The sequence below is a fragment of the Euleptes europaea genome, chromosome 2, assembly GCF_029931775.1.
Source record: "Euleptes europaea isolate rEulEur1 chromosome 2, rEulEur1.hap1, whole genome shotgun sequence".
NCBI lineage: Eukaryota > Metazoa > Chordata > Lepidosauria > Squamata > Sphaerodactylidae > Euleptes > Euleptes europaea.
This window is the reverse complement of record NC_079313.1, coordinates 57477803-57499929: the sequence shown is the minus strand read 5'-3', so window position 1 is coordinate 57499929 and position 22127 is coordinate 57477803. Positions and strand designations below refer to the sequence as shown.

The following is a 22127-nucleotide window of genomic DNA, read 5'->3' as shown; positions in this document are numbered from 1 at the left end:
GTCAGTTGTTTTCCCTCCTGACTTTCTTTCATTTTTATAGGCTGACTGTAGACTTATGTGCACTGCCTGTGATGTGGTGGATGAAATCAATTATATGAAGCTGTCTCATATCTGTCTAACTCATATTATCTCTGACTGGCAGCAATACACTGGGATCTCAGGCTGATATAAGGTCTTTCCCAACACTTGACACTGCATTCCAAAGGATTTGCTTTCAGGGCAGAGTATATATGTGCAAAGCATTTCAACTCTTATTAGAATGCAAGTCTTTCTTCAACTTGGATTTGAGATATTTTGCTAATATAATATTATATACTGCACAACTAATGCCTATAATCGGTAGGCAATGGGGATGCTTAGTAGTAGAACACATCCAGTTTCCAGCTCTCCTCTCTTCTCAGTGCAGGAGAGGAAAGGCTTCAGAAGAGCCCAGGAGGCATGGCTTTTACATCTGTCGGGAACAGCTATCTGGAAGAAGCTGCCTTCAATGTAGGAAGACATGGCTTAGAATAGGGCCCCCCACCATGGTGCCCGTGAATACCATGGCACCCACCAACATCTTGACGTTCCACCTCCTGCTGAAGCCATTTTATGGTTGGCTCTGACTCCTGTGGCAGCCATTTTTTCATTGCACCCACGACCCTGTGTCAGCATTCCAAAGGTACCCGCAGGCTCAAAACTTTTGGGGCCCCTTGCTGAGAACTTCTCAACATTTTGGAATAGCTCCCAAAATATTGTGGTTGGTCCCCCATTCATTACAGTTATTTTATGATCCACTATACTTCCCTAAAATTCCAAAAGTGCCCTAAAGCTCAACAGAGTTGAGGACCCTGACAGATAATCAGAATTCTCTCATGCTAGAATCCCTATGGGACTGTTAGTAAGACATAATCCAAGGAAAATGAATGTGGGGGGGGGCAGTATCACTCCCACTTCTATGCATCTAGTATAATTTGTGTTACTGTAGGTGGTCAAGATACATGAACATCAGACATATGTCAATGTGAATATGGGCCACTTCCTGATTTGAAGCTAAATCCATACTAAAATAGCCTGAGAGTGAAGAAGCGACCTTCCTTCCAGCACTTCTGCTTATTTACACAAGTAATAGGGCTGTAGGGTAATGAAATGTTTCAAAAATGTTTTGGTAAAGGGACAGGGACTGTCAATTATGCTACTGAGCATAGTATGTACTGTCTTGTAATTTCTGCATCATTTTACAGGTTGTGTTAATGTTTATGCTTTGTTCCAACTTTGATTCAGTTTTGTTTGTAAATTTCTGCCATTCCAACCATATGATGTTGTTTATTGGATTTCCTATCCTGTTTACTGTATTTAATTTACACTGTATAATCTGCTTTGAGTCTCAGTGAGAAAGGTTGACTACTAATAATGTAAATAAATAAAATCTAGGCAGTGACCCACAAAACAATAGTAAGGGACCTGTGTCTTAAATGACAAGATGCTGCTACACATGCTGTGAAAGAATACTGAGATGAGGGGAGAGTAAAACCAGAAAATACTTTATTAAAGGGAACAATAATATCTGGAATAGGGAATTATTGGCCGTTAACACATGGATGGGATGTCGCTGGTTTGTCCCTGTCATGACTCATACTTTTCTATCCTACACTAAAAAAATCGAACGCGTGATGCCCATCTCCAGTGGGGCTCCCTCTGCCTTGGCTGCTGGCTCCCAGCTCGGCCAGGGTTGGCCCATGGAGATGCAGTGGGGCTGGCAGAGGCTGGAAGTGTGCAGCAGTGGCTGTGGCAGCGAGTCTGGGGGGCTCAAGGGGCAGCGAAGGTGGCTGCAAGGAGAGAGCCTGCCAAGGGGGTGGCAAAGAAGGGGTGACGAAAGGAGCCACCACTCTTCCTCTGCCACCACGACCGACTCTCTTTTTTTTAAATATATTTTTATTATTTTTTCAATAATAACCAACATTATATTTAGACATACATCCTCTATATCAATAAAAATAACCATTAAAAATTCATAGAATTATTAGATGTATGTCTTCAAAATACAATAAAAAATAATTGACTTCCCCGCCGTCTTCCTCCCTCTCTAAAATATCTAAAATCTCCTTTGCATCCATGCATTCTAATTCATTTATAAGTCACCCTATTTCATATTGTAGTTTCCCCTTATCCAATATATTCAATATTATTTATACCAAGGAGAGAAAAAGAGAAGAAAAAAAGAAAAGAAAAGGAGAAGAAAGAATAAAAGAAAAATAAGAGAAATCTTCCCTCCATACATTCATCTCAAAATGCATGTGTTAATCTAAAAAGAAAAGCGAAAAAAGAGGATTAAAAAAAAGATATACAATCTTGTACAAAGATAATGATTATAGTATTTTCCCTCTACCCCCCACCTTTCCCATGTTGAAAATCAAATTAATGTTCTTCCTGCTTTCTCAGCCTTTCTTCTTATTCTTTTTCTTCTGTCGGGAGTTTCTATCGCCCATCACTTTTTTGCTCGAAGTAGTCTCCTTTCTGGAACAGTCAATACCCTGTGTTTCGTGAGCTATAGAATCTTCCTCCTGTTTTCCAACATGAGTTAATAGCTCACTGTTTCTTGTAAAAAAAAATTCCACGTCTGCCAATGAGTTGATAGCATGTTTAGTTTGTTTATAGGTAAAGGTAAGACCTTGTGGTAGCAACCAGGTATATTTTATTCCTTTGTTTCTGAGTAATTCAGTAAAATCTTTGTATACAACTCTCTTTTCCATCAGGTGACGTGGAATATCTTTGAGAATTATCAGTGGTATATTATCAAATCTCAGTTGATTCTCCAGTTGAAATTTTATGATAATATTTTTTATCCTGATGTCAAAGAAAGAGATCAAAATTTCTCTGGCTTTTGCTTGTACCCGTGTTGATAAAGGAATTCTATATATCTTATTTATTGCTGCATTCAATTCTTGTGCATTTAGATGGAATATTTCAGCCAATGATTTAATGATGTCATCTCTGGTAACCCCCAGTCGTTCCGGATAATTGCGTATGCGTAGATTATATTCTCTTTGCTGTAAATCCAAAATAGCAAGTTGATCTTTTATTTGCTGTTGAAATTGTATAGCATCAATTAGTTGTGCCTGGGAATTCATGTCTTTCTTAAGCCTGTTGACATCATCCGTGTTGTTGTTAATTGAAAGTTGCATCTTATTCATACTGTCTTTCATTTGTGAAACTTGGGTTTTTATTTCCTTAATCTCATTTATAACATCAGCAAACTGTTGAGTATAATTAAAGTCATTTGTGCAACTGATTGCTCTTGTTGCTTGGAGACCTGTTCAAACTTTTTCTTAACTAGTCCATTTATCAATTCATTTTGCTCAGCCAGCATTTCCTGTATCTTCTGATAGTTTATTTCCATAATTGTCTGTGGCTTTCTCCTTTTCCCCAACCAGAGATAAATGTAAGCAGACAGACCGATTCAGTAAAGTTGTAGAAAGAATCTAGCTTTAGTGCTGTTTCTAGGCAGAACTGGAAGATGCAAGGATGTAAGCCTTCCGTGACACTCTGATACAGGGAATAGGATGTATTTTGATGTTGCACAGAGCGAGGCACACCGGCACGGCCCTCCTCTTTAATTTCCAAGTCCTAGAAAAGTCTCTTCCTGGAGGACTCTTCCAGACGGGGAAAACGAAAGCTAAGAATATTCCTCCTCCCCTTCACACTACAGCTGTCGATTGGAAGCTATCGATGCCACTCAAATCTTCCAGGTTGTTTTTGTTTGCCTGCTAATTCAATTTATATTGTTTTAAACAGACTTTTTAGCAGGATGTTCATTTAAAAGTCTGGGTGGTGGGATGTAAAGTCTTAGTTGAATTTTAAACAATTCCAGTTGTTCAAATCCTTGGTAGTAAGCAAAAGGAATTCTAGTAACTTACATGGAGCTTGAAAGACGGGGTTTCTCTTTCATTTGCTTGTAAAATTTATTGGTGTAATGTGAAGGGGACCACAGCTTCTGTTCCTCGAGGCGTTTTATGGCGATGAAATCCTCAGCCGGCGGGACTCAAACCATCTCTCCCCCTCTGCAGGAGGGGGGAGGTTGGGAGTCAAAACCGCTCTTCTCGGCAGCAGGAAGTTACCTGCATTCCAATCCCCTGTTTAGGATCGGAGACAGGGCTTTTGAAGGGAGCCCCGATTTAAAACACCTCTCGGTTCTTCCGAGCGAACTCAGAAGACATGGCGCTGGGTCGGCATCTTCACAGGAAGTCCACCACGACCAACTCTCCACCGGCCTGGCTGTGACAGTGGGGCTCTGTGTGCTCCTCTACCCTACTGGCCCTCGACTTGGAAGGGTACCAGAGGAGGCTTCTGGCAGTGGTGGTGTGCCGTGGTGGCCGTGGCAGTGTTGGCGCTAGCATTCATGGTGAGGAAGCTGAAGAATCCCGAGTGGGACTGGGAGTGCATCCAGGGGGGCTCAAGGGATGGCAAAGGCAGCAGTGAGGAGAGAGCCTGCTTAGGGGGTGGTGAAGAAGGGTCCTGGAGGTGGGTGGAGGCAGCAAAAGGGCAGAAGGAAGGGGAGTCAACCCTCATTCTGAAACGCACCAGCGAGCACTCACAATTGAAGCAATTCTTTACTTAAAATCAGGACAAAACTGGGATTTGAAAATCAGGGGAAGTTTTGCAAGGGAAGTGGGTTGGTCCCACAGGTGGGAGGCAGCCATGCATTTTGACAATGGAGATTCGCTACATTCGCGGGAGAATCACAAAACAATGCCCATTGTATCCCAAACAATAAAAATAATGTAAAGAACTTACTTTCAATAGGCTAATACTAGGTCTACTGAAAGAGCCAGTAACTCCAAGCATGCAAGTTATTCCACATTGGGTGATATATAACTCTTAAAATCCTTCCCCCTGGATTGTTGCCAATAGACCATTATAAATAAAAGCAAAGTATCCCACATCTTTAGTTAAGCAAGTTATTAAGTTTCCTGGTTTCATTTTGCAAGCCTGCTTTAATCTTTTCATTCTTCCATTTAGATTGCTAAATATTCTTTTCCCACTTTAGTAGTTTCTCCTTAAATTCTCATCGGCTCCCACTCAGAACTTCATTGCTTTTTCAATTTGAATTTTTTTATCAGTTAGAGATAATTTCACTCCCACATCCACCCAGCCCCCTTTTTCAAATCCATTCTCCCACGACATGCTTAGTATTTGACCTTTAAAATTCGTTTTCTTTAGGTCTTTTGTAAAGAATTTATGAAGGATAATTTCCCAGTACGTTTAGAGAATCTAAAGTTGTTTTACTTCAGAAACTGATTAAAGGAATTTTATTGTGCTTATGCAAACATGTTTGAGCACAGGAGATACATACACACACACATCCACACACTCTTCTATTACAAAGTGAAGGGGGAAATAGAAGATATTTAAGCTATTTGAGAGAAGCTTTGATTTCCTAAGCATTTAAACACATCTTTCCTCATTTTCCTCCTTGGTCAATCAGCTTTAAAGGTTTTTGAAACAATCAAAACCTATAAAACTGGTTTATTTATTAATTTATTGTCTGCCTTTCTGTATGATTAGGTACTGAGTTGATGCCACATCACGACATTTACTAGGCAGACTATGTTTACAGGGTGGTTTGCCATTGCCTTCCCCAGTTATCTACACTTTATCCCCAGCAAGCTGGGTACTCATTTCACCGAACTTGGAAGCTTGAGTCAATCTTGAACTAGCTACCTGAAACTGACTTCCGTCAGGTTTGCACTCAGATCTTGAGCAGAGCTTTTGACTACAGTACTGCAGCTTACCACTCTGCGCCACAGAACATGGTGTAAAACAATATACTCAAATAGCAGGGGACATCCAGTAAATTATGCAATAGGATTAGAATTACACAAATTAGAAACACTGCAAAAACATTATCCGACATGATATGTTACAAAAATGCCCTCCTGAACTGTTTCATACAGTTGTGGAATGACAAAAGTGTGGTAGCCTTCCTGACCACCTCAAGCAAGCCATGCCCCATAAGGTGAGGTCTCAACACAGAATGCATGCGTATGGTCAGCTATATATCATACTTTTTCAGGGGGACGTCTTCAGAAGGCTTTGCTCAGATGAGTGATATTGTTGGAGCATAGAAGGAGAGGCAGTCGTGCAATTATGATGGTCCAAGGCCATGAAGAGCTTTGTATGTAGGGTTGCCAGGTCTTCCCTTGCCACTGGCGGGAGCTTCTATGGGAGGGGGCGATTCAAGAGTGTGCAGCGTGCTCATGCAATAATGTCCTTTCCAGGGTAAACCCAGAAGTGACAGGGATGCTCTAGCATATTTCTCCAAAAACTCTGTGGTTGCCATATTTTATTCTAATAGTGTTATCTGGTTTGTCCTTAAATCTGCCTTGTTTTTGTTTGTAAGGCTTATGGTATACATCGCTGTGTTTTTATAATGCTGGTCAAATGACCATAATAAATGATTGAATTGACCATCTTCAGTTATATTTACTACTTTTTACCACCTTTCCTAAAAAGGGGGATCCAAAACAACTTACATAATTTTCCAGTCCATTTTATCCTCACAATAACCCTGTGAAGAAGATTAGCCTGAAAGTATGTGACGCTCCCTGCTTCCTTTTCTTCTTCCCATCCCCCTACCAACCTACCTACCCTTTATCTGCCCATTTTTAGCCATATTTATTAATGTAATTTATATGTTGCCTTTCCCCATGGTAGAGGCCCAAAGAAGCTTACATCAGTCTCCTCTCCTCCATTTTGTCCTGTAATCCTACCCTATGAGGTAGGATAGGCTGAGAGTATGTGGCTGGCCCAAAGTCACCCAATGAGCTCCCAGAGCAGACTGGGGATTCAAACATAGGTCTTCCAGATCCTAGTCTGAAATTCTAACCACTACACTACTGATTTCTGTGGGGTGGCTCTTGTTGAACAGTAGCAAGCACTCAGTCCTGGGCGAGTCACTCAAGTCCCAAGTTGCCTGGTGGTTACAGCCAGGCCTGGCCCTGATGAGTCCTCCCTGAAAAGTCAAACAGCCCTGGAAAAAGCCCTGCCCCCACCCACCCCGCTGACAGAAACCAAGTCTGGGAAACTGGCAATACTGTTGCAGTTGACTAGCAAACTCAATGGTGGCCACTACAAAGGGCATTCATTTTTTGAAAATTACAGGTACTGTTTTTATTCTTTTGAGGTGTTTGATCCCTCCCCCCCCATTTTTAATTTTTTTAGATTTCAGATTTTTCTGCAAACCTGGGCCTTGTTCAGGTTTGTAGAGAAAGATCTGTCTTTTCTGACCATGGCTCCAATCTGTGGCTTTAAGTATCCACAGATTTGGGCATGTTGAGAATTAGATATATCAGTGATGATGATTAAAACTATATGCATGGCTATCAGTTTCCCAGAACAAAACTTCAGAATAAAGAGAAACAGGATCTTCTTGGAGGTATCACCATGCCTTCCCTACTGCTGTTTGCCTAGCACATACTGTTTAGAATTTCAGTCATCAGGTTTTAATCATTTCATGACTAGCTGTGGTTGGTTGTTATTGTTGCTGTGCTGGCTTTTAAGCTTCATTTTAATTTGCTGCAAATGCTCTTGGGGCTATAACGTTGTGTTAGTATATTGCTACTATGTTCTACTCCTGTTATTTTTCTGCTTTTTTGCTACTTGTTTTATTATTTTATTATGATTATAAATATGTTGTAAATAGCCTCTTGAGCCTGTGTTGTGAGGCAGTACAGAAATGCCTTGAATGAAAATAAATAAATAGGACTTTATTGTCGAAGGCTTTCACGGTCAGAGTTCATTGGTTCTTGTAGGTTATCCGGGCTGCGTAACCGTGGTCTTGGTATTTTCTTTCCTGACAGTGTCCTTCAGTGTTAACTCCTCTGAAGATGGCGGCCACAGCTGCTGGCGAAACGTCAGGAAAGAAAATACCAAGACCACGGTTACGCAGCCCGGATTACCTACAAATAGGACTTTGTTGAAAATCCTAGGGATTTTTGTCAGGTGCTTTACTGACATTCAGCTCTGAGTGCTGGCCTTAACTCCCCTTGGTGAATGTCTGTTTTCAGGGGACAAATATCACTGAAACGTTTTGGTTAGGGGGTGGGGGGTTACATCTCAGTTTTACAAATCTTAGATTTTCAGCTGTGAATACAAGTGTGCTTGCAAAGTGGATCTTTGCTGCCCCCCACCTTCCTGCTGCAACCCCTATGCACATACACTGAAAAACCATTCCTATGTGTGGCTTCTGAGGTGGGAGATCTCAGAAACTGGAGAAACACCCTTGTGTAAGAGGAGCGAATCCATTATCCTTTAGAACAAGGCCCTCTACCGTGTTGTCTGTGGACACCATGGTACCCAATGACACCTTACTTGGTGCCCACCAAGTATTTTTAGAAAGTTGGTGTGGCCAGCTGGGGCTGTTGCCTAGCAGGACTTCTGACTGGCTATTGGAGATTTGATTAACTGTGCACTTTTTTTTAAGCTGCTTCTGCAGCAGTTACAATCACAGTACAAAGATCTTCACTGTATCACTGAAGGTATACTGTGTGTATACCAGAAAGTATATTTTAAATGATATGTTCATTTTAAAAGGCATCCTATTAAACAGAGCTTCTGCCTGAATTGTTTAAGAGCTACTCTTAAGGTTATGCATAACCACACTTCCTGACATTTTGTGGTTGGCTCCACCTCTTGTGGCAGCCATTTTGTCATTGCACCGACCACCCTGTGTCAGAATTCCAAAGGCACCCACAGGCTCAATAAGGTTGGGGCTCCTTGCTTTTGTGGGTTAGGAGAACCTATGTTCAACATTGTGCAAAACATTTTAGATTCATATACAATATAGCCCATTATAGGTGTAGCTTTACTATATGTAGGTATTTAAAGAGCAAAATATTAACCAAAGCAAACACTATTTGGTTAGATGGTGTAGTATTTATAAGGAAGAAAATAATTTTACATCCAAAATTACAGAGTCGTGCACTGTAAAAGCATGATGTTACTTTTTGACAATGCATTTTACTTAGAGGAATAAATAATCCTCAATAATTGATAGAAAATAAATAATCCTCAAAAGAATGCGTTCGTTGATCTGCTAGGATGATGGCAACCCTCAAGATGCAGTCCAAAAGTTCAAAACTAGAAGAATTCAAAACTGAATTTACACTTCACTTTTTGAAAAGGAGAGAGCTGATTGAAGTTTTAAGGGGCAAGGCAATCACATAAAAATTGCAGTAACCATAATAATGTAAATCCAAGAAGGGTTTCCCCCCCCCCCACTGAGGTATGATATTTCCAAAGACAAAGTCATGAGGTGTTGATCCATTTTGTCAGTTACAAGTTTTTATTTTTACTAAATGAAATGCAGATGCATCTGGTTACATCTGACTGTCGTTCCTTCACAGAGCAGAAAATCACAAGGTTGGCAGTAATGTGATCTTACTGTCTCCTCAGAAAACAGTAAGCCTTACCAAGTTAAAGCATCTGTTGCAATTTTAAGCCGTTGATTAATAATAATAGTTGCCTTTGCCAGCTATCTGGAAATACTACATAGGATGACTTCTTCAGAGAAGCTGGCAGTTCTTTTAAAAATCAAAAACAAATACAGATTCCTAATGCTTCTCTTATGATTGTGTGTGTTAAGTGCCGCCAAAGTCATTTTCGACTCATGGATCAATGTCCTCTAAAGCATCCTATCAATTACCACCTTGCTCAGGTCTTGCTCTTATGATTAGTGCATTTATACTATGCATCCATGGCTGCATACGTTTTCGCACGAGTAAGGAGAAGTAATACTTCTTTATCTAGAAATGTTTGCTAGCTGCTTTGAAGCATGACACTATGAAACTGGGCCAAACAAAAGCGGAGGGAAAAACTGCATTGAACATTACAACTGAAACACTGCCTGCTCACTGCATGCCTATTTCGGGGGGGGGGCAGGAATCCAATATTCTGTGTTCAAAAGCTAAGGAAATCATTTTCGAGAGCGAAAAAATAAAAGTACTTTATTTTTACGGTTTGCTTTATCTTTAATGTCTAAAAATATTATGACCGACAGAAACTTAATGCTCCACTGACCTTTTTCATTTCACATGCAGCATTCTAACCATGAGTTGTCCCAAACACCTCTCTGCAGAGAATATCATGTGAAGAAAATATTTATACCTTGATATCAGTGTGTCATATGTAGTAGAAAGTAGATAAAATGCCTGTCAGGGAGATGGGGCCACAAGGGTTAGGTTTCCAAGCAACCATATTGCAGCTAAGCAGCTGAAAGCTAGCAGAGATTTAGCAGAACTCTTTGGTAACCAAGTGAAGCTAGAAGCATCCATAAGTTCTGTTTGAACAAGATCAGACAAATGTCTGACATAGTACTTGTTGAGTGAATCTCTATTTTTTGGTTGTTTGTAGAATACCACATGTTCTTATGCAATGGCTACCATCTTAGAGGCCACTTGAAAGGGTTCCTTATTAGAATGATTCCACAAAGCAAGCAAATGTTCAGCAGCCTTTGAAACAGCTTCCTACAGGCAAACTTGGTTTACTGGTCAGCCAATATTTATAATCATTAGTGAGGTAGTAGTATTACTGAAAGAACATAAAAAGAGCCTTGCTGGAGCAGACCAATAGTTCATCTAGTCCAGCATGCTGTCTCACACAGTGGCCAACCTGTTCCTCTGGAGGGCCAACAACAGGCTATATAAACTGAGGCCTTCCCCTGATGTTGCCTCCTGGCACTGGTATTCAGAGGTTTACTGCAAGCTGATTGTGAAGGGTCTCTTTTGTCACCATGGCTAGTAGCCACTGATAGACCTATCTGTCTAATCCCCTTTCAAGGCTGTGTATTCCTCTGGCCATCACTACATCCTCTGGCTGTGAATTCCACATTTTAATCACTCATTGTGTAAAACAATCTTTCCTTTCATCTGACCTGAATCCACTGCCCATCAGCTTCATTAGATGCCCTCAAGGTCTAATGTTTTGGGAGAAGGAAGAAGAAGAGTTGGTTTTTATATGCCAACTTTCTCTGCCACTTAAGGGAGAATCAAACCAGCTTACAATCACCTTCCCTTCCCCTCCCCACAACAGACACCCTGTGAGGTAGGTGAGGCTGAGAGAGAATGACTTGCCCAAGGTCACCCAGCTGGCTTTGTGTGTAGGAGTGGGGAAACAAATCCAGTTCACCAGATTAGCCTCCACGGCTCATGTGGAGGAGTGGGGAACCAAACCCGGTTCTCCAGATCAGACTCCACTGCTCCAAACCACCGTTCTTAGCCACTACACCACGCTGGCTCTCTCTATGACTATGACATTGAAGTCCCTCCCTTCCCCAAATTCTGCCCTGCTCAGGCTCCACCCCAAAAATCTCCTGCTGGTTGTGAAAAGGGACCTGGCAACCCTAGCTATTTTTGTTATCATTGTTGTGATCTCTTCCAGTATATAGCGTTCTGTAGGATACATTTGGCTGAGTAATTGTGAATTACCCGCTCTGAGCCCGGCTAGGTGGGAATGAAGGCAGATTATAAATATGAAGAATAAATAAATAAGCTCATCTTCAAACAATTAGGTTAATTGTTTCAGTGACACTTCCTTTAGAAATGTTTCAGAAGCATAGATCTTTGTGCTCAGTACATTTAAAACTTTACCAAGCAAACACATGGGAGGCCACCTGTGCTGAAGATAGCTGCAAAACAACAGATTTGAGATGAGAATTCAGTTTCTATTCCTGCCCACTACAGGAGATAACAGGTTTAATGAGCAGTTTTTTACAACAAAAATTAAAGAAGAGATGACATAACTTAAGGGAAATTCAAATGGCTGGAATTATCCCTGTGCTGGCCCAACATAGAAATTAATAACAGTGTATTTATAGCCTGATCTTAAGCATGTTTACCTGGGAGTAACTCAATGAGGTAAATGGGACTTGCTTCCTAATCTGACTAATTGTGCTTCAGGTTGCAGCTTTAGGACTTAACATACAAATATGTGTGTTTGATCAAGAGAATGAGAATGCCAAAAGAGTTGGTGGAACAGATTTCAATGCTTTCCCTTACCTGCATATTTTTGTCACAAAATTCCTCGCTGAGGATTGGCAGAGCCTCTTAACCATAAGGCAATACACGAGACATTGCAGTGACAATGTGTAATCAATTAAAATTAGCTCTTTCTCCTTCTGCTTGCAGCTTGCGTCAGCAGAAGGAAAAAGAGGCTTTTTTTATCCAGTTGTCGTCACTTCTAACCTCATCCTGTGGTAAATTTTGTTTCTGAGGTGGTTTCAGTCCTCAAACAGGAGTTCCAGGAAAAATGGAAACTTGCTTAAGAGAAAGGTCCTCTCTTTTGACACCTTATATGAACTCTTATGATGGTTTCAAACATGCATTATGTAACCTCAGCATACTTTTCAACAAGAAACACCAATGATGAAGATCCAATCCCAGCTATACTTGACTCTGGTTTAACCCTTACAGCCACTTAGTATGTATTGCTATATGATTTCTCCCTAATTTTCACTACTTCTGTTTAGGATGGTACATGAAAGGCATGTGTAAATTAAGACATATGATTGCATATGCATATTTTTCATGTCGCTGTGGTCTGCTAAGCTACAGTTCACAAGCTAAGGTTCTAGTAACATAAGAAAATATTCTTTCTTGAATATGGTTACCCTTTGTTAAATTCTGGAATCACCAACATCTGTATTGTGATATGCACAAGGCTGGACTGGGCTACAAGACTATTGCCAAGCAGCTTGGTGAGAAGGTGACAACCCTAACCCTAACTGTCAGCCTCCCTCGGTCTGGGGCTCCATGCAAGATCTCATCTCGTGGAGTTGCAATGATCATGAGAACGGTGATGAAGCAGCCCAGAACTACACGGGGGAAACTTGTCAATGATCTCAGGGCAGCTGGGACCATAGTCACCATGAAAACAGTTGGTAACACACTACGCCGTGAAGGACTGAGATCTTGCAGAGCCCGCAAGGTCCCCTTGCTCAAGACAGCAGATGTACAGGCCCGTCTGCAGTTTGCCAATGCACATCTGAAGGACCCAGAGGAGAACTGGGTGAAAGTGTTGTGGTCAGATGAGACCAAAATCGAGCTCTTTGGCATCAACTCAACTCGCCGTGTTTGGAGGAGGAGGAATGCTGCCTAAGACCCCAAGAACACCATCCCCACCGTCAAACATGGAGGGGGACATATTATGCTTTGGGGGTGTTTTTCTGCTAAGGGGACAGGACACCTTCACCGCATCGAAGGGACGATGGACGGGACCATGTATCGTCAAATCTTGGGTGAGCACCTCCTTCCCTCAGCCAAGTCATTGAAAATGGGTCGAGAATGGGTATTCCAGCATGACAATGACCCAAACACACGGCCAAGGCAACAAAGGAGTGGCTCAAGAAGAAGCACATTAAGGTCCTGGAGTGGCCTAGCCAGCCTCCAGACCTTAATCCCATCGAAAATTTGTGGAGGGAGCTGAAGGTTCGAGTAGCTACACATCAGCCTCGAAATCTTACTGACTTGGAGAGGATCTGCAAAGAGGAGTGGGACAAAATACCTCCTGAGATGTGTGCAAACCTGGAGGCCACCTACAAGAAACGTCTGACCTCTGTAATTGCCAACAAGGGTTTTGCCACCAAGTACTAAGTCATCTTTTGCAAAGGGATCAAATACTTATTTCACTCATTATAATGCACATCAATCTCTGACTTTTGTCTTCTGGGTTTCTGGGGGTTTTCCTGTTGTTTTTCTGTCTCTCACGGCTGCAATAAACCTACCATTAAAATTATGGACGTCATTTCTTCGTCAGAGGGCAAACAGGCAAATTCAGCAGGGGATCAAATACTTGTTCCCCTCATTGTAATAGTATTTAATCACAAGCAATGGGAAGACGGCTTATATGTGGTAAGATTTTTACGATATACAATATTTTCCACTGACTACCTGAAATTTTCCCACTAGCAATCCAGCACATTGAAAATGCTCATCATACCAATGACCATATCTATCAGCCAATGAGAGCTGGGAGTGTCAGAAATGATGTCTGGAGTCACTGAATAAAGGAGTCCCTAATATTTATTCCCTTTCCCTATTTCAGAGTTTCTTGACTCACAAAAATACAAGTTCTAGACTTTGAGTGAGAGATTTTGACTGGCATGTGCAAGTGGCTATATGCATACATTGTTCTTTCTGGATTGCACATAACTCCTGCCATGTCCTCTGTATTCTGCTTGCAATGATTGCAGGTATATATAACGATATATAGCTATATATCAGAACTTTGATGTTTACATTTTCCCCACTTCTATGATCAGTTCAAAATACAGATAAAACTTAGCCAAGTAAAGGAAAATCCCGAGGGACTTCTATTCAGGTCAAAGTAAAATTACTTTATAAATATACTGTACAGCTTATTTTGCCAACAGTTGCTACCCTAATTTTAGGGATGTTAGATGGTTAACAGAAATCTATTGAAGCTCATGAACAATTAGTTCGTGTTACGTTACCATGGAAGCTAGTACATTAAACACCACAAACATTGATTCTAAATGCAGGGGGGGAAATATTTTCCTTGGAAGCAATGCTGCCTTTACTATTATAAAACTCAGTTTTATGAGTTTTGTGGTATTTTCTTTGGGTTAGTGCTGATATGTTTAAGTTTTCCACTTGGCTCTTCTTTGATATTTTCCTCTTTGGAGCTGTCTTCTGATGGGTGTTAGGGAAGTTATTATTCATACCAGATTTTGACTAATTGGTCTCTGAACAGTATTGTGTTTGAATGAATTGAAAACATTTGAAAGGTGAGGCTTCTGATTCTGGGCTGTTATCATTGTTAGTGGTTGCATTAGTTGTTATAATTTTATTTTTTATATTAATATTTATGATAATAACCCTAGCATTCTTTTGGGTAAAGCACTTTGAGGAATTAGGAAAAGCAGTCCTAAAATGAATAGTGCTGAGTAATCTTTACCAATGAAAACACTCTCTTCTCTGTGGAGGGACCCATATCACATTAGAGACAATAATATATGAATGTTTTGAACATGGAAATAGCTTGGATCACATGGATACTTTCCATATCACTCCTCCAGTTCAACAGGAACACTTGCATGAATAGTGTGTACATGGTCCATGCTGTCCAGTATGACAGAAACATTGGTTTATTGCCAATATAACACTGAAATGGATCGTGGAATTTTGCTACAGTAACTGCATTGGAAAGTTACCGTAATGCATGACTATTTATTTAAAATGAATATACCCCATGCTTTCAGCTAGTTTTGTTTATTTTACATAGTTATAGTTCATGCAGTAACCATCTGCATTACTTCCAAAGGTAAGCTACCACAGATCATTGGCTCTGTTGGTCATTTAAATTGACAGGATAGAATATGAAGCCAGGCAGTAATAATTTAAACTACTGGTTATTACCTTTGAAGCCCTAAACAATCTTGGTACATGAAGAGCTGCCTTCCCCCATATGTGTTAGGCTATTTTCCTCACTAGCAAATCATTGAACTTTCCCTCTCTACAGAAAACTATATTGTGTGCAAACCACCATCTGTATAGGGGCTGCAAAGGCTGGACAATATCCATAGCCACCCTAAGCAATGAATGAATGAATGAATGAATGAATGAATGAATGAATGAATGAATGAATGAATGAAATTATGCTGGCCATGAAATCATGAGTCAATCTAAAAGCCTCAACATCAAGTCCAGCGGCTCAGGTAGGGAAGAAATTAGTCAACTGGCTGGGTAATACTCCAACAGAATTCCTAATATCTCCCACATACTCAAATAATAGATTCAAAAGTTAGAAACTGGAGCTTTGACTGACAAAGCATCTGGAGAAGGCAATGGAAGTGTGGCAGATTGCGGCAACTCCAGTTCCCAGCCACCAAGTCTAATCTGATGCTTCTCTAAGAAAGCTGGAGTGCAAAACTGGGATATATTAACATCCCTTTCCCCCTCCATCTCATGCAAACACATCTTGATGATGCATGCCAAATTAGTTTTTTTCCCATGGACTGATTTGACATTCAGCGGCAGCACTTTCAGATCCAATAATGTACTAACATGACTAACAGTCATACTGGCTGAGAGACTGACTGGAATGCTGCAGAGCCATGCTCATGCCACCCTTCCTCTCACCATGCCTATACCTTCCCTCACCACCATATCTTTCCCCATCTGCCATTAAACAGAACCAAACAATCCATACCAATCACATCCTACTGTCCAGCCCTAAGCTATTCCCTTTCTCAGGCCATTTGTGCATGGCTGTTTCCTCGTGATCACTCTATCTACTACTTTGGGGCTTTGTTTTGATTATGCATGCATTTTCCAACCATCAGAGGTCACCTCGCTCTCCCTGCATGTTTTGTATGGGTTTTCTGGATGCTGGCTAAACACGAAAACCAGGGCAAAATGTGCAGAAACATGAGAGGAGAGCGAGGCGACCTCTGACGGTCGGAAAATGCACGCATCATCAAGGCAAAGCCCCGAAGTAATCGGCGGGGTTACCGCGAGGAAACAGCCATGCATAAATGGCTTCAGTTGAAACTGCTCACTGGCTGTAATCAGCTCTAACCTGATCAAAACAAGACAACACACATAGAATCACAGAATCATAGGTTTGGAAGGGACCAACAGTGTCATCTAGTCTAACTCCCTGCACTATGCAGGAAATTCACAACTGCCTCCCCACTTCCCCACACACACCCAGTGACTCCTACTCCATGCCCAGAAGATGGCCATAAACAAACATCCTCTAGGATCCCTGGCTAATCTGGCCTGGAGGAAAATTGCTTCCTGACTCCAAAGTGGTGATCGGCATTTCCCTGGGCATGTAAGAAAGGGCTACAAGAGCCAAGCACTGACACAACCCTTCCTGCCTTCCCTCTCATGATCTGCCTTAAGTTCACAGAATCAGCATTGCTGACAGATGGTTTCGGGTTCTGAGATTTCCAGCCTGCCTAAATTTCTCCCTTAGGAAATGTCAAATAGACAAATGCACCGGAGCCTCAAAAAATGCAATGAGAAGGTAGTTTTAATTTAAAATTATCTGCTTCAGAGAATGGGAGTCATATGTTTGATAGGCATTTGGCACAGAAGTTATACAATTCTTGACCTCAGAAGTAATAAAATCTATTTGCCTGAGGCTACAATAATTTTTAAAAGAACCAGTGATTCCCAGATTCAGCTCAAGCCTGCTTTATTGACCAGAAGACAAATGCAGGTTGTTGTGTGCTCCTCACTACAAGCAGCAAGAAGTTCCAGCTGCACCATTAGGACTGGTTTAAATACTGAATACTGGCAATTCATAGATCATGGCAATAGATTATTAGAATTGTTAATGCATATTTTTGCAATAGCAGGGGGCCAAATTTGCCTCACAGCTCAGGAAAACAGCTCTTCCCCCATGCTGCACTCCCAAGCCAAATGAGGCCCCAGCACACAGGTATATATTAGTTCGCCAATGTCAACTCAGTTTGCAAAAGCAACACTATCATAGGAATGCCAATCAGAGAAACTGATAAGGCTCTAGAGTGAGATAGAAAACGTGGCTGAAACTGCCATGCAAATCAGTCTTATGTGCAAAAAGGAAATTAGAAGTCTATAGCAATCTGAGAAAAAACCATAGCTCAATGTAGAAGACCAGAAAACCACATACACTGTAATAATTTATGTTTTTGTTAGTTTGCAGAATCACTGAATCAACCAAATCTAAAAGTCTTCTTATCAAGATGACTTTCCGAACTTATGTATGTAGAAGATGGATAATATCTTGTGAGAGAAAGGATGAACAGAACTAGCCATGTAAACCATAGCAACAAATCCAAACTGAGCAATATCATACTAAAGTTTATTCATCATAAGACTAATGAAGCACTTATTAAGGAAGTGAGATTCAGAGATCACTTACTTCCCTTCCAGGACACTGCAGTTTTAATATGTCAAGATATTTTCCCTGTCACACTGAAAATACAACAAACAATGAAACCTATTACACAGAAGCAGATAGCAGCAAATAAAAGATATGGCTGGGGGTTTCCATTCAGCCTAAATGTAAATTACAAAAAAAAAAAAAAAAAAAAACTAAAGACAAAAAACCTAAATCAAGGACACAAAATATTTGAAACCTTGAAATTATCTACAGATGACCTTCTCTTAATATCATTACCTGCAAAATAAGGTTCACCAAAGTCTAAAGAAAGCTAAAACTAGAAAACAAAGCAAGGCAGCCATTATAGTCAACAAGACTCTAATAAAGTTAGCTAATACCTGGAAGATTGTAAGGAGGACAAATCAGAGAATCAGGCATACCTGCAAGAAGTCTCCTAAAACACAACTTCAGAGAAAATGATTCCTGACAAACACTTTGCTAGGATAGAATACTAGCATTTTCTAGCATTTGCCTAGGTCATCTCCTCATGGTGTCATTTCCTCCAGTAAGCTTTTTGTGGCTTTGTAAAATAAAATAAAAAAATTGGTTCTTGCTACCTCACAAAACATAATGCTATACTGAGATAGCATCTAGTGATGTAAAACAAAAAGTCTGGAAAAAACTGTGATGGAACCGGGGTGGTGATAGCAGCAGCTGTGAAGAGATAACAGCTATGAAATGGCACCAATGTGGGTGGGCGATTTAAAAATCAGCACAGTCATATATGAGGACATATGTGGAAGCAGCTACAGACTGATTATACAGACTTCTTTTGCACAGACCTCTTTTGCACACAGACACAGCCAGCGGGTAATTTCTCCAAAGGCTGAATTCAAGAAAGGGGATTTGATTTTGGCTGCAATGCTCGGTTCACTTTCCCGGGAACAAGCCCCATTAGCAAGACTTACTTCTAAGTAAGACTACACTGTAAATGTGATAGACTTAATGGAACCAAACAAACATTTATTTTTCAAGTACACCTTCCTGTACACATGAATGGCCTCACTTGTTGTTTAAAAGGCAAGTGCATCAAGGTAAGATGACAGGTTATGCTACTATGGGGACCTCCTAATGTTCCCATAGCAATGCTATTCTTTTGCATTGTTTGTTCCCTGAGCTGGGGACCTTGGACTTCGTAAAAAAACAAAAACAAAAAACCACTATAGTGGAATATACAGAAAATGCAGGGTTTCTTGATAGCCTCAATAACATGAAATTTTAAAAATGAAGTCAGAGTAATTACAATAAAAAATTCTGGCTTTGTTACAGCGATCATGCTTTTTAATCACCTTTTATTTCTTTGAATCTAACTGTTAGTGTTCTCTTCCTGTCCCACATTAGCCTTCCGACTGTGTCATGTACATCATGCATTTCTGATCTAAATTCATTTTCAGCTCTTGTTGAATGGCTGCTAAGAACCGTTCTGAGCAACAACCGGGAAAGAGAGAGGACATTGTTTATCTCTCTCCCTTTAGTCAAAATCACAAATGGCACAGAACAGCAGCCGCCGCCAACAAACATTGACTACAATAAGACTGTTAAAGGCTGAGCTGGAAGTACCTTGCTGGATCATTGTTTTGTTGTGATGAAAAACAAGTCATCTTTTCTTTCAGTATTATATCTCTCCAAAATGATTCCATATTCTCACACTAGCCCTTGAAAAGTCATTTTGTCTCCAATTGTCTCTGGTTCAAAAAGTTTTCAGTGTTAGCGACTGAGTGATATTTATTTCTCAAATGTATAATCCATCTCTCAGCTAAGGCTCTCAAGGCAGATAATAGTCAAAACTAGCATGAATGACTCCAGAGCTACTTAGAGCCATTCTCCAGTAAAGTAGCCGGTCATAGAAACTATAGTTGTACTAGGCAGCTAGAGATTGCTGACAAAAAGGTTGATTAAAGTATAAATGCACTCATAGAGAGGTAGAGGGAGGGGAATTCTTTGTCAGAACTCTCTTATATCAAGGACCTTCCAGTTCTGTGCTTGGAAAATATGTTTTGTTTTCTAAGTAGAGTCCCAGTATCAAAGGATTTGTATTATTTAAAATAAATTTGGGGCAGTGAGTATACACTGTAATTACATATAATTGCAGATACAAAAGTGGTATAAACCATGTATACTCTGTTCATGCAGTGGAAAATCTAAATAATTTTCATCATTGACAAAAAAAATCTCCCATGGGAATGAACTGAACGAAAAGTTTTAGCTGAAATGAGAAGACAAAACTTAACTTCTTACTCTTACATTTGTAAGATTTGAAGATACTTTTAGTTTTTGCTGCTGTTCAGTGCTATAATTATCAGTATATTGTATAAATGCACATAGATAAACAGCAGCATCTCAGTATCCATAAACTGCTGTATTGTGTTACAGCCAAGGAACCTCCAATTTAATTTTGCCCCTAGCAAAACCCCTGGGAACCCCTGGGCAGCCTTCCAGCTGTTTGCTAACTTAATCATCTTCACATTGTGATGGTCTAGAGCAGAGCACCACAGAGCAGGCTGCCTCTTGGTCCAGGGGAGGGGATCAGTTCCTCAACAAGAAGCTGGTACAATGTCAACGGCAAAGTTGACCTAGAAACAGAGGGAAAGGGATTGCATGCTGCCTGTTTCAGCTGTACATTAATAGACCACATGTTGGAAATTCTAGCAGAAGACACAATGAACATTATTTATTCACGCAGAAACATGAATATATGTGGTCAGAGTTCATTTGGAGATACTCTGCAAATGCACTTATGAAGCCTTACCAAGTACTGAATGCTTACCAGTGAAGCCTGTAGATTTATGGGATTGGCATGATGCCCAGAATCTTCATGTGTCTAGTTTGACACTATCAGCATTAATACGTTTGCGTGTGTGTAAGTGCCATCAAGACGCAGCCAATTTATGACAACCTTTTATGGGTTTTTCAGTAGGAATGCATAAATTGCTATATACCTTGTTAGTATATATGTACTTAAGCTGCCTTGAGAGTTTTTGGAAAGGCAGGATAAAAATGTTCAAAATGATTAAATAACCTTTCCCAAAATGTCAATTGTTTAATTAACAGATATATGATCCGTCAAATCTTTCTGGACCTGAGAATGTGGGAGGTAAGTTTTTTCCAGATTCTATACAAATTCCACTGGATATTTGAAATATGCAAATATATATTTGCATATATACATATGCTACAACCTGTAGCCATGCAGTCCAATCCAGAGATCTAGGAGAGCTCAAGTATGCACACACAACTTGTGTGCCTGGACTACTTCAGTTGTTTTTGTAGAGAGATCTGCACATGGAAGTGCATGCAGATCCGCTATATTCATTCATGGGGGAAATGCTGTCATAGCAATCATGTCACCAGCTACTTGCATATATCTTATGACTGTTCAGGTTACCCAGTGGTGTGGGAAAGAATGGCTCTGCCTCAAACTTCTAGCATTGTTTGAGAAAGTAATCTAAAAGAGGAATACAGATGAAAGCATAGTAATAGACTACACCTTCTCAGTGAGCAGACCATTGCATCATAGTATTCCAGTGTTACCACAGAGTGTGCCACAAAAAAGTGACATCAGTGATGACTTGTGGAGAGGCTTGGAGGAAATAGCTTAGTCTCCTTACCACTGAGTACTACTGAAGGGGGAAGAGGTAATGGCACCCTTACTAGCGGGTAGTGGTTATAGAGCTGTCGGCTATGGCTGCAGCACCATGCAGATGCACAGCTACTGAGTGTTTAGTGGAGCACCATGCCAGCAAGTGATGTCATAAGTGTGCACATGTTCTGGGTTATACTAGCCACTCAGCAGTCTTGCACAGTACTGCAGATGTGGATGTGTCGACTCTGTTGCCACCTCCCAACACCTGCCAGTAAGGGTGACAATTCTCCATCCCCCCTCCCACTGCAGTCAGTGGTGCGCTGAGCTCTGGGATGTTCCCTGCAACCTATAAGCCGCTGCAGCAAGACATTACTTTGTGTCTTGGTTAATCTAGTCCATTCAAGGGGTTCATCATGTCATCCATAAACCTCATATCTCTCTCATAATTGAATGCTAAATTTGCATCAATGACTGCCTGTGGATTTGGTAATTTATCTAAATATATTGAGGGCCTAACTACATGAAACGTTGTCTTCATTCCCTGCCCCCTGCCCCATGATCATCAACAGCCCTGTTGACCAGAAATGTGCTGGGAGTTCCACACTCAGAACTTAAT

General features: G+C 40.7%; 1 protein-coding gene across 1 annotated transcript in view; it reads left to right on the top strand.

The window, feature by feature from the left end:
• The window catches only part of AK5 (adenylate kinase 5), a 127381-nt gene that overhangs the window by 63072 nt on the left and 42182 nt on the right, over positions 1 to 22127 (top strand). Inside the window, exon 9 of the mRNA XM_056843991.1 lies at positions 20980 to 21022. Coding sequence (XP_056699969.1) covers positions 20980 to 21022 — 43 coding nt within the window. The remainder of the gene's footprint in view (positions 1 to 20979; positions 21023 to 22127) is intronic.